The sequence below is a fragment of the Misgurnus anguillicaudatus genome, chromosome 11, assembly GCF_027580225.2.
Source record: "Misgurnus anguillicaudatus chromosome 11, ASM2758022v2, whole genome shotgun sequence".
Lineage (NCBI taxonomy): Eukaryota > Metazoa > Chordata > Actinopteri > Cypriniformes > Cobitidae > Misgurnus > Misgurnus anguillicaudatus.
The window spans coordinates 25,362,826-25,377,151 of record NC_073347.2 but is presented as its reverse complement, the minus strand read 5'-3'; the positions used below and the strand labels follow the sequence as shown (position 1 = coordinate 25,377,151).

General features: G+C 35.3%; 1 protein-coding gene across 1 annotated transcript; it reads left to right on the top strand.

The window, feature by feature from the left end:
* Positions 1-287: 287 nt before the first annotated feature.
* Positions 288-9,216, top strand: LOC129415817 (CD276 antigen homolog). Its single transcript, XM_055169975.2, has 4 exons — positions 288-479; positions 3,132-3,479; positions 6,246-6,521; positions 8,846-9,216. The coding sequence occupies exons 1-4, from the start codon at positions 440-442 to the stop codon at positions 8,995-8,997; spliced, it is 816 nt and encodes a 271-aa protein (XP_055025950.2). The 5' UTR covers positions 288-439; the 3' UTR covers positions 8,998-9,216.
* Positions 9,217-14,326: the final 5,110 nt, after the last annotated feature.

The following is a 14,326-nucleotide window of genomic DNA, read 5'->3' as shown; positions in this document are numbered from 1 at the left end:
TATCATATTAATAAAAATAACGTTATACTTTTGTTTTATTTAAGAAAAGTGTGCAAGATTAGCCTTCATGTACCGAGTAAATCACACATTTATTCGGTTTTTTTTCTTTTAATAATGTACAGATAACAAAAGTTTATTAGTGTTTTGACAATGAAAACTTATGGTGACATAGCTAAGGCCATCCATCAAACGTTTTTGACCACAAGGTGGCACCAACGTATGGACAATGATATTTTGCCATTTAAGTTCAGACAGAAGTTAATAAAAAGGGAGAAAGGTGATTGAAATCAATGGCAACGCCTCCATTTAACTAAGTATGAGTACTGCATACTGCAAACCGCAGTATGAATATGTTTGTGGATTGGCCTGCGTCTGAAGAAAATCGTATCCAGCTGCACCGTTCAATTATCTAAATCATGGTCCTGAATTCACACAGAAAATGCGCTGGCTCCTTCCTTTCGTCGTGGCAGTTTTTGTAGGTAAGAAACTGAAGTAATACTTTTTTTTTTTTGACAAAAATAGGACTATGACTGCATGACCAGTTTCACAAATGGACTATTTTTATGAGTTTTCTGAAAAACGACAAACCCAAACCAAAACGTCTGCAGCTCTTAAGGAATATGTATTAAATATATTGAGGAAAAGTATATTCAAGTGTATGGAAATGAATGCTTCTAATGTCAGAATGCGTTCAGATGACTAAAACTAATAATTTTTGTACTCCCCTTATTGTTCCATTGTCAGATGAATTTAAAAGGATTAATGTTACTGAATGTTTCAGATTGCTTTGCAAGTTCAGTCCCTGCCCAGATAAACTTACAAGTAGTTATTGGGCACATGAAAAGAAAGGGAAATCTGAGCCACTACTCATCTCAAACAGCCTTCTAAATTACTGAATGTAATGTAGCTTGATTTGTAGACACATCTGTGATGTCCCAAGTTTACAATAGCTTTCTGATTGAGATTGAGATTAAAGTTATTAAAAGATACCCTTTCTCTTTGCTATGGTTTTTAAATATGAATCATACACAGTGTTGGATGTAACTAGTTGCTAAGTAATTAGAAAAATAAGAAATTATCTTATTTTTCCAGTAATTTAATTACAGATACTTCTGATAAATAATTAAACAAAATACAATGTATAGACTGTACAATTATATAATACCATAATGGATTTAACAACAAAATTGAAAGTTTAAGTTAAAATGCCTGCTTTTATTTATCTTTTTCACTTTAAATACGTTGGTGAGTTAATAAGATTAATGATAACACTCAAGTATAGTTTCCAATTCTTACTATTAACTGGTTGGTTATTAGCATTAATATTATGCAGATATTTAAGAATTAAGCAAATATTAATGCCTGATTCTGCAAAACCTTATTCTACACCCTTAACGGCATGGTGCATGATCTCTGAAAGCCAATGTTGACATTTGAAATCACCTAAACAAACACGCTCCTACCCAAGGGCATCAAAAATGGGCATAGCGTAGGCCAGTCAACAACACGAAAATACTCAGCATAAAACCCTCAACAAAGTCGACTGCACATGTAACAGTCCCTGCAACACCAGCTCAACTGAACAGTGCCAAATCACCATACTCTAGCATGCACGTTTTTGGTCATTTTAGAATCACCCTGCTGAAAAAAAAACAATCAAACCAGCATGGGAATTATGCTGGTCTATGCTGGTTTAGCTGGTGGCCACCAGCATACCAACACCAAAACACAACATATGCTGGTCTTGCTGGTATGACCAGCATAGGATGCTGGTGCTGATGCTGGTTTGGTGCTGGTTTAGCTGGTGTTCACTAGCAAACCAGCACCAAAACACAAGATATGCTGGTCTTGCTGGCTTTTCAGCAGGGCAGTAATAGTTTATTTTGTTTAAGTTACTTTTTCTTGACAATGTACACTGTTTCTTTCTGTATCTAAACTGCATTGCATGTTTTATTTTGTGCAAATAAACCTTTAAAGGAACACGCCCAGAAATCACTCTGCCCAAGTAGCAGTGCTTCGCCTTCTGAGAATGTAGTTCCCAGAATGTATGCTGTTAAAAGAGTACTTGTACACGGTGTGACTATACAAATCACAACACATAAATAGGAAAATGTTTGTTATTTTGTCACTTATTGGGAGCAGTATGCTAGCTGAGGCCATTCACTTCCAGTCTTTGTGCTAAGCTAAGCTAGCGGGGGCTGCGTCAGACAGAGTTACAGCACGCACGGAGATGAGAAAGGCATGCATGGACTTATCCAACTCTGGAGGATACTGTGAATAAGCTAAATTCCCAAAATCTGGGCGTGTTCCTTTAACATTTCTTGGTTCGCTTGATTTTTCAGATCATTTTAACCAAATGCTTTCAAAAAGTGGTGGGGGCTAAATCAGCCATTTCAAAAAGTGGTGGGGACATGTAGGTAGCAAGGCCAATTACAATAATACTGCACCTTAATCTGCACTATCCAATCATGGCACTGTCATTTAGTGCAGAGAGAAAGAGGGAGAGAAAAAATAATTGACAGCACAATTGAGTTTCAATTGCAACAAACCACCCTCATTGCGTTCAGTGTTTGCATTTCATCCACTCATTTGCATTTCAAAAACGGCACATTTTCGCTAGGTCTTACAAAATGGGAATTTTAACATGCTATGATAAATAATCGGTGTGGTATTTTGAGCTAAAATTTCACATAAGCACTCTTAGGACACCAAAGACTTTGTTTACATCTTAAAAAATCTCATCATATGACCCCTTTAATAGTGAGTATTGGACCTCAAAAAGCTGTGACCAGAATAATTGATGTACTTTTATATGACTTATTTGAGCCGTTACAACCTATCTTTGTATCATTTACCAAATAGGATTTAGAAAGTTATTAGTAATAAGTAAATACTTTTTGGAGAGAGTAATACAGTAATCTAATCACATGATTGAAGATGTAATTAAAAACTAGTAATTAATTACTTTTTGAGTAACTTACCCAACAATGAGCAGGCCTATTATCTGCTGTACGTCTTTTTATGTTCAAAATCAAGAAAAAATAGATTTTTCATCCCTTTCAATTGTATGATTGTGGATGATTGGCAAAGTTCCTTGAAGTGTTTATCTAGATGTAACTGTCTCATTTCAGCCGCGTTTGAGGTGTCTGTTCCTGATAAGCAATTGATGGCCATTCGGGGCCATCCAGCTGTATTGGGCTGCAAATTCACACCTGATCCAGACATCTCTAACCTGGTGGTTACCTGGCAACGGCAGGAGGACTCAAAGGTCGTGCACAGTTTCTATTATCAAATGGACCAACTAGACCGGCAGAGTCCAGAATACAACAGTCGGACAATGCTTTTTAAATCTGAGCTATCTAAAGGAAATGCCTCCCTACAATTAACAGCCATTAGCCAAAAGGATAAAGGCGGATACATGTGTATAGTGAGCAATGCACAGGGAACCGGAAGAGCCTCGGTAGAGCTGACCTATGGAGGTATGGAAGAGTGAAGAACACTCTGAAAACATATTTAAAATAGTGTTACAATTCGGATACAATGCTTTCTTTCTCCCATCAAAAAAATAACATTGACTGACATTTTTGTTTTTCTAGCATATTTTCCTGTTTTAGGAAAGCTGTTTATTATTTAAACTAATGTTGTTGTCCAAATCCTGATTAAAGAGTTTCCAGGAGACATTAAAAACTTTAAGGGGATAGTTTACCCAAAAATGAAAATTCTGACATGATTTACTTACTCATATGCAGAGGCGGACAATACTTGAGTATTTTAAGTGAATTTTTCAAGCATCTGTGCTTTATGAGTGTTTGTCTTGGGGAAAAATGACTTTAGAACGTAGTGAACATTTTTTAGTAAAGCACAGAACACTGTATTCCTTTTATATTACATATTAGAATTGATTTAATACCTATTACATAAAACATATGTACTTTTACTTTTCTTGAGTAAAAGTACAAAAGTACTTATTACTTTAGAAGTAAAAAAAAACTAAATGTTAAATGTACTGAAATACTAAATATAAACCAAAAACTTGAAGTTATGAAATGTAGTGGAGTAAAAATTATGATAATATTCATTGGAATGTATTTTTTCCAAAGAAAAACACTGATAAAATATGAATACTTAAAAATTTACTTTTATGTAGAAAGTAAAAATACTTTAGTGTCCACCTCTTCTCACATGTTGTTACAAACCTGTTTAGGTTTGTTTGTTCTGATGGGCGCGATGGAGGGTGTTTTGAAGAATGTTTGTGACTAAACCATTTATGAGCCCCATTCACTTCCATAGTATTCTTTTTTCCAACTATGGTAGTGAATGGTTTGGTTACAAACATTCCTCGGGGTATATTCCTTTGTGTTCATCAGAACAAAGAAATGTATTCAGGTTTGTACAACATGAGAATGACTAAATAATGTCAGAATTTTCATTTTTGGGTGAACTATCCCTTTAAATTATGGAATTTTTAATGACGGGGAGTCCTCCACTTTTTTTAAATATAGTAATTTTGCAGCTCCCCAATAGTTCATACGTTTGAGTTTTGCCGTTTTGGAGTCCATTCATCCGGTCTCCGGGTCTGGCTGTACCACTTTTAGCATAGTTTAGCACATACATGGGCAATATAAGGCCCGGGGGCCGGATCCGGCCCGCATAGTGCTTCAATCCGGCCCCCGTGATGCGCTCACAGTTTGTATGAAACTGTCATGGTTGCAGTGTTTCCCATACATTGATTTATCTGTGGCGGGCCGCAAAGAGCTGGTTGGATTAAACAAAGAGTTACTGGGTTGTGGGTCATTACTGGGTCCTGTTTAATCACTATTTTATAGACAACCGAACATATAATATGTAAAAATAAATAGCATTCGGTTGTGTTAAAATGCAATATAATGTGACAGACGAAAGAGTAAAACACGACCCAATGACGTCACATATATGCTAATTGGCGTGTGACGTCATCACCGCCACAGTCTCTCAAAATCCTGTGGGAAACACTGCCTGGTGGTTAATACAAAATAAAATAAAAAATAAATAATAATAATAAATTATCTTCTCATGTCTTGTGTGTTATGATTGTTTGCACGTGGGCATATCCAACCCAGTCTCACCCCTTGGCGTCGATGTTTGACGACACTTGACCATGCGTCAGTGTGTTGGCGCGGGGGGTATACCTTTCGCGTCATTTTTTGACGAACTGGGGACTTCAATGCTATTAAGTCCGTTGCATTCTCTTTCCTATTTTCTTACCATTTTCTACCATTTTCGCGTCGGTTTAGGGTTAGATTTACATAATGACATCCTTACCCAAACCTTTCCCTAACCCCAATGCCAGGCGACAACTGTTTAATTTCGCGTACCTAATAGTATTGAAGTCCCCAGTTCGTCAAAAAATGACGCGAAAGGTATACCCTCCGCGTCAACATATTGACGCATGGTCAAGTGTCGTCAAATATTGACGCCATGGGTGTGAGACCGTGTTAGCATATCGCTGTAGTATGAATGACAGTTGAACAATATGCAGGGTAGAAAATGAATCCTTGAAAGTAAATCCAGTTATTCTAATGTTAGAGTAGCCTAGGTCAGACAGGCCTAGCAAAAATAAAGATCAGGCCTTGAAATATGCTGACAAAGTCAAAGTGTAGAGCAGCCTTATACATATTTGCATTGAATAATTTTTTACCATTTAATCGTGTAACTATGTTTAATTGCAATTTTCCCAAGTGTGGCCCTCCGCTTACTTTGCCAAAGTCACTGTGGCCCTCGGGCTAAAACTGTTGCCCACCCCTGGCTTAGCACAATCCATTGTATCTTATTAGACCATTAGCATCGCACTCAAAAATAACCAAAGAGTTTCCATTTAAAACTTGACTCTTCTGTAGTTACATTGTATACTAAGACCGACAGAAAATTAAAAGTTGTCCTTTTTTTAGGCCGATATGGCTAGGAACTATATTCTCATACTGGCATAAAAAATCTGTCAGTCTTAGTACACGATGTAGCTACAGAACAGTCAAGTTTTGGGTGGGAAGAGTGTCGAGGCTCTTTGGTTATTTTTGAGCGGGATGCTGGTGGTCTAGTCAGATTCAATGGATTGTGCTGGGCTATCTTAGGGGTGGTGCAGCCAGACTTGGAGATTGGCTGAGTGGATTCCAAAACGGTAAAAATCAAATATTTAACTCGGAGCTGGAAAATGAGAATATTTTGTGTCCCTTTAAGGAAATGGTTATTTATGTGTATGTATTTCCTAGCTTTGTACTCTGAGCCCAGGTTAAGCATCCACGTAAACTCCTCAAAAGTCACAGTGAAGTTTGAGACGGAGGGATTTCCCAAGCCTGATGTGAGCTGGCACGGAGAACAAGGTGAAAACCTTATCCATCACCTGGAGCTCTTTGAGCAGACTGAAGATGGACTATACATCATAAAGAGCAGCTATGAAGCCCAAAAGCCAACGGTTAATGTTACATTTACACTAAAGAACCAGTTTCTCAACCAGAACCTTGAGAGACCTGTCATCCTAACCTACGGTAAAGAGCAATTATATTTGTTTATTTGTAATTTCCTTGTATTAACAACACAGAAGACCTTTGTATTGCTCATAGTTTCGATTATGTACTTATCAAACCAGGTAAAGAAGGAGGTACAGTAAACAATGATTCTGTTCTTTTATCTACATACTCAAGTTTCAGTGGTTGTGAAACCAATATAAAGCTATAGTTGAATGTGTCAGTCTTTTTGAGCAGGTAATGGGGGAGTTTTCATCCGCTGGTCATATATTAATAGTTACTGAGTAAATGTTTTGACATGCTTAGACTTTCCTGGCTTAGATCTTAATTAAGCTTTTAAAGCAGAGATCATCATTATTCAGGCAGACAGAGTAAAGGTGGATGACTGACTCCGGTTAAATCCCAAGAATGAGACAATGGAAACAAACTAATATCATGAGTCTGGCTGCATTGCTGGTGCAATGTTGTAAATCATCTGACTTGATTTGATTGACCATGAATGATTGGAAGACATTCCAATTCCATTACCATTCCAGAAACAATAATGTTATTATCATGTTTATTAATAGCCATAGGGCTGGGTTTATAACAAAATTCTTATCAGCAAAGTATGTTACACTGATGTGACCGCTAGTAGAATCAGGATTCTTCATGTTGTAAACAAACCATTGTCCTGGGTTGTCCCTAATGTCAGATCCTGTTGTGTCCTTTTCAAACAACAATTCTGGAAAATACAGTAATAGCTTGGAATTTGTCCTGGGATTGTTTGATTTTGGTTAATTCACACTGCCAGTGATCTTCTAGAATTTGTGCACATCCCATAAAGATCCCATAAAGACATGACGTGTAAAGTAATAAAAATTCTGCACTTGATGGACTTATTTGTGATTTCTCTCTCTCTCGCTTTGTTTTATCTCTGTCATCAATTTTAATGTTAATTGGATTAAAATGAACAGATGCTAACATTGTCTTTTATGATGTACAACACCACTAAATCTGTTAACTTCTAAAGAAATGTTGGTTAGTGTTTCATGAAGCTTCAAGCGTAACCGGGTGTGCTTTGCAGAGTTGGTCTCACGGTTCACTTAATTCAGGAGTGGGCACCTGTGCCCTAGACAAATATTTAAACAAGTAAATTATTTCCCAGAGTTAGCAATCAACCACTTTAATACAGGCACTTTTTAAAAGTATCTTCTCCAAAGAGTAGAGTATAGTGTTGTAGTTCTCGAGACCGGTCTTGGTCTCGTCTTGGAATCTACCGCATTTTTACTCGGTCTCGTCTCGGTCTCAGACAAAGAGGACTCCACATTTTATTTCAAGACCACAACTGATGGCACATCACAAATTTATTTTTTATCATTAATTTTTTGCAGTTTATTCAGGTTTGGCATATGATGTTGGCATTGTTTAAGCATTGTTTTAGTTTCTCCCAATGACAATTTTTCAAATTTTATTACAAAAAACACCTGCATTGTGTTCAGTGGATGGCAAGCCATGGAAAGACGGTTCAGAATAAATGGTTAAGTTGATTTCAGCTCTTTAGTGTTGTTTTTTATTTGCTTATAGACAAAGATAAATTCCCACATATCTGCAATGCCTTTGATTATTTTATCAACTTCTCTGATGGCATACACACACACGCACGTGCATGCACATGTATGCACATGCACACACAGACAAGAAGTGCCTAATTATATGCATATTCCACATTTTATCATAAGTGTTTGTGACTTGCACTGGTTTTGGTCTCGGCCTCGGCCTGTCTTGGTTTAGGTGGTCAACAACACTAGTAGAGTAACTAGTGACTCACAAATTACCATTATGAAAGGTTGGTCTAGAAATTGACAGAAATTTAGAATAAAAAATCACTAAATGATACTGAAAAGTTTGCATTCTTTTTAATAGTTCCAGTCAGAAAACAAAACTGGCTAAAATTCATGTTTGAGCTGTCTTAACTAGCTAGCACGATTATATCTTTAAAAAATTTGTGGTATGTTTGAAAAATCTTCTTGAATGTCCTAATAAGGCCTAGTCCTAAATGTATCTAAACCCTGGAAAACCGCCCATATAAAATATTTTGTTCAATGACTGTGTGATGTTTATATAAGGCTTGTCCTGGCAATTTACTGCCTGCATTATTTTTACACACCTTTCTTGAGTATGCTTATCTATAAGTATTTCAGTTCAATGAAGGAGTTATGCAGGTATTTCCTTGTATTGCTCAAGTTTAAATGTGTCTGTGCAGCCATGGCAGCAATTTTATGTGGTTTTGTAAGTCTGTATGTTTTGTACAGTTGTAACATTGATATTGCAAACTCTTACTGAAGTCTCTTTTTGTGTTTCAGATAAGGACGTGGCCACAAATCAAGTGACAGTTGCACTTATTGTAATCTCCTTGATGTGTATTATGTTTTTTATCTGCATAATTTTGTTGATGTTTCGGAGATTTAAAAAGCAGAGGTTTGTCCCTGGAATGAACCATCATAGTGGATTGTAAATGGATCATTAAAGGCATCATCATTCATTTCATATATTCACTCCCTCCCTTTCATTTTCACATTCATCTGTCAAAGTAAATGAGGCCTCAAAAAGCTAAACCACATAGATAAATAAATAATTCTGAGGTTTGAACATGCAATTAAGCATTTTAAGCATTAGATTGTCATAAATCAAGTCATATGGGTGTGTTCTTAAAATAATTAAAGTGTTAAAATCATTATTTAGTGCTTAGCCTTTTTCATACTTTTATAAGTGCGGACACTTAACCCCATTTATCAAATTAATAGAGAATGAAAAGGTCACAAGTCAATACATTGCCTGAATTAACCCATCATATGATAATATTTATTTAAAAAGCATCAGGTGCACATGGGCATCAACCACTGTATTATGTATACAATTTTATATATTGCAATAAACATAATTTTGTACTGCATCTGGTGACTAGAAATAAACCTGATTTTAATTTATATTACTTAAATATTCTACCTACCCTGACAGAGATGATGCACTGAACTTCTGTGTTTTAACCTATGTTTAAAATATGCTTGAGATTTGTAAACAGCTTGTACTGTAAACACAGCTGTTGTCTGTTATACATTTACATTTAGGCATTAGATGCTTTTATCCAAAGCATGGACCCCGTATACCACAACTGACCCCAGCACAGTAAAACTACATTGAGTGTTTGACTGTTTTTGTATCCTAGCTGCAGCTTTGATTACCTAAGCTTAGCTTATCAGTTTATTACATAATGGACCAATAATGTTTGTCTAAAGGATGTGAGAATGACAGCAAATGTTTCACATATCTTACCTTATATTCATAGTAAAAATGAGTAGTGGATAGTTTTTTTATTATTATTATTACTTTTGAACTCTGTAGGCACCATTTTAGTCTCAGATATAACTTTTCTTAAAATTGTTGAAAAGTAGAACAACTTTCCTTGACATGTAGATGTATTGATTTGAAAACAAAAAATCATCCATCACAAAAAAATTTAACTAGGTGTGTCATTCAACATTTTCAATTCATTTTGTAATCAGATACATTTTATGTCAGATAAACATGTTTCATTTTGCCATTTCAAAGCAGTTTGTATCACCATTACACACATTGTTCCATTAACATTCCTTAAAATAAAAACAGCTCAACTGTGTACTCGGCAATGTGGGTAGGGCAAGCAAATTTGTTGTTTAAAAGGAAAAAAACATCACAACACCAAACAAAACAATGCCTTACTTTATACTAAGAGTTTTGTTGTAAAACGAGATAACTCAATTTTTTACATTTTTGTCAAAACATATTTATTATTATGTTATCATGTTATTATTTTGTTTTATGGTGCTAGCTGTATTGTTAAGTTATAAAAGGTATAAATCAAAACAAACCAACTGCAGTTGAATTTATATTAATTGTAATGCACAACCAAAAAACAAGATTTCTGAAAAATTTTAAAAACGGAGTTGTCTCATTTTGCAACAAAACTCTTTATTTGTTTTCAATGTACAACATTTTGTTAAACTGAGCTCAGATTTTTTTAAACAACTGCGTTCGGATGAAACTAGAGATAACCAGATGAAACTTCAAATAAAGAGCTTGCACAGACATGTATAACATTTATGCATAGCCCTGCAGCTTCTGTATTGAATTGTTTAGCTTGGGATAAAGGTTGAAGTCATCCTGACTCTCAAGTGTGCATACATGGAAGAATGAACTTTGAGTCTCAAATGTCAGGATCATCCAGTAGAACAGAAACTAAATGCTCATGCCGATGATGTGATGTTTTTCAAAAATAATGTGTTTTCTTTTCAGTCCAGTGCTGATAAAAAAGAAACTTCAGTGACACGTATAAAATATTTGTTGTTATTACAAAGATATTTTTGTTTGAATGTGTTTCCCAAAAGGTGGCCTCTGAAGTCAAATAACAAAGTTAAAAGTCCCTGAACAAACTCGGTTTTCCCACCTGACTAGTTGTACTGTGACTTATAACTAAACTATTTATAAATCAACCTGAATTACTTTATGCCAGCTTAGACTTCGGTGTATATGTCAGCTTACACAGGTTGAGCAGTTTGCAACTAAATACAAAGTACAATACAGACCAAAAATGTTCCTCAATGTGAAAAGAGACTGTCATCATGTCATTAACTAACTCTTTGAACTTGTTTAAATTTCCTTTGATCACCAGTCAAACATGTAATCCTTTAACTATTTATACGTTATTGAATGATAGGCCTAGTATGGGGCCTTATAACCAGTAAAACTCAATCTTCTTGTGAATCAATGAAGTCATTGTTTCCTTCTTCCGGGGAATTTATGATGCACAATACTGTATATAAACTTTTCTCTCTGACTGACAACAACCATTGCCTCATATGTCACTGTATTCATTTCTACTTTTACTCAGAGCTTCAATTGAGTGTTGAAGTTGGCCCTGTTCTCCCAGCCAGTTTTCCTCAGGGTTGCAATATCTCATTTGTACTGTAATAGTGAAGTTGATGGAAATGCTCAGTTTATGGCTGAGAAACACAAAACACTGAGTGAATTCAGCAATGATCTGATCCAAGTTTGTAGAGCTTTTTCAAACTGCAATATTTTAAAGCTTTCCAAGAAATGTGTGTGAAATCAAGAGGGTTCAATCTACATTTAGTGTACGTCCCATTTATATTAAACACATTTGGCTGACACTTGTCCAAAGCACCTTAACTCATGCGCCCGTCATTGTCGAGTTATCTTGTCAATTAAGAGAAAAAAACAGAAAAAAAACATGTTCATGATTAGTTTTTATGGTAATCTTTAATACCATGATTATCCACTAGATGCCGCTTTTACCCAGTTTATAAAAAACCTGAAGCAAAAAATGATTTATTAATTTTAAACTCCATGTATGTTTTGATATTTGTTCTGAATCTGATCTCTAACAAAATTCCTTCACAAAAATGCAATTATTTCAGCGTTTGCTCAAGATTTTGTATTTTTGGAGAAAAATACACATATTTTAGAGTTTATAAACAGAGAAAAAAATAAAGATAGGATGAATTAGTTTTTGTATTATAACATTTTTGTTTGTTTAAAAGCAGAGGGTCTGTTCTTTCATTTGATATATTTGTTTTGTTTATATACAGTACTGTGCAAAAGTGTTGTTTTTGCAATGTTATAGTGATCATTAAAAAAAATTCTCAGTCTCTTGAATAGAATACATCCAGAAAATACAGAAAATGTATATATAGTAGTAAAAACTGTATAAAAATCTAAACTGATGTGTCAAGTTTTTAGGGTAAACTCCCCTTGAGCAGAAAACTGCAGGAACTCTTAAACCTAAATAAAATGAAATCCTAATTTCTCATTTTAAAGAAATTAGTATTTTTACTTCATTCTGCTAAAAAAGCTCAAGATGTGTTTAGTGCCAAGAGAGCTCACAGTAAACACAGACGAGGCATAAATTAGACATTTAGTCCTGAATTTTTTTTTTTTGTACATATTTCTTGTATTTTCTTTTTGTATCTTATTAAAATATAAAGAAAAATAAATATGGATGCACATTAAAACAAGTCTGGTGGTGGTGGTGGTGGCCTAAGACATTTGCATTTTGCCTAAGACGTCTGTATTTTTAGAAGAAAATTTTCCTGGAAGGCATTTTGTGAAACTTATAAAAATCTCAAAAAAGGCTGGAGAGGAATGCAATGTTCTGCCAGCTAAGCTCCATGCACATTTTGTTAAAACCCATTACAGTTTTTCTCAGTTGCTTAAACACATGTTTTGAAACTATGGCTTATATTCTTAAAACAATAAACACAAATCCATTAGCACAATTTTATTCATTCAACTGTAAATTTAAAAAAAAATCCTCTTTGTTCTGGGTCAGGCCAGAGAATCTCATCCACATCACAGGCTATATTGGTCCTAGACAAACAACGAGGGTAAAATCCTCTTGCATGATCCACCTCTGGCATTCATCTAGATATGTCAATCTGTAGGCTATGCAAGGGAATTTAATGCATTTTTTTATTATTACAGTAGTATAGTCCAACAGTGTATGCACACTAAAGTTACTGTACAGAGCCGTCTTACTGTAAGTACACCTATCTGTTTTCCTCCCTTAAGACACTGAAGATGGAGGCAATAGTAAAGCGACTCAAATTAGGCTTTACTTGTTGCTCAGCCTCCCTTATGGTCATACCATGGACAAGGACATGGTCAGTGGTTCAAATTTCATCTGAGACTGCTTGTCACCTTGCCTCTTCGTCTCCCTTATCCTCTTTAACCACGTCCTCTTCCTCCTCCTTCACCACATCCTCCTCCTTTCTCGCCTTCCCCACGTCCTCCTTCTTTCCCTACTCCTCAAAGCTCAGTGAACTGATTCGGGCCCTTTATCTATCTATTCCCACCTTGGAAATTGTTTGCAAATTGAGCCTAAAGTGTGCTGACTTGAGTGAACAGTGAATGCTAGTGCTTTCCATATGATCACATGGTGTGAGAAATGTAGGGATTTGTGTTTAGAGTTTTAAAGTAACAGTTCACCAAATCTGACTCGTGTGTGGAAAATAGTGTTTATGGTTCAGCAAAATGGGTGTGCTTCTTGAAAAATGGCGTTATGATTTTGTAATTTTAGTTCAAAAGCCTGGTTATGTTGTTTTAGCAATGGAGAAAAACTGTAATATTATTATGAAATATAGGTTTTAACAAAATAAGCTTTTTTAGTGGACAGCTATTAGAAGAGTGTAGTGTGCTACTTATATAAAAAAAACATGTCTTTGCATTCCAGCCACCAATCCTGGGTTAGTTTAATAAAAACAAAATCGCACCAACAATGGTTCGTATGCAACAAGCCAGTTCTTATCCAGGAAATTAAGCTACTATTAATCATTTATTTTTCAATGGTTTTCCAAAGCTGTTTATATTTGGCTGACACTTTATTTTTAAACTTTTTTACAGTGCATTTTTACTAGTATGTGTGTTATAACGGGAAACATTTTGCATAGTAAAAAACACCTTTTATTTCTGTGAGTTTGTGCATTGCCACGTCAGTGACCCATGTCGTACTGCAGGCTTAGCGCCATCTATTGCACACATTTGAAATTGATCGGAAAAGTTAAAAGTTGAGCTGTATTGCTCAGTTTGCATTTTGTCTCAATTTTATGTGAGAATGTTTTTTTTTCTTTGTTAAATTGTTAGTTTTGTTATTTTTTTACACTGTAAGTTATTGGCAGCTCAATGACTAATAAATTGTGCAGTTGTAAAAAAAACCTTACGGGCTTTGGTATTGACAAAAGGTATTGAATGGGTAAAGACAAGAGTGGGTATTGTTCAAATTAAAACATTTA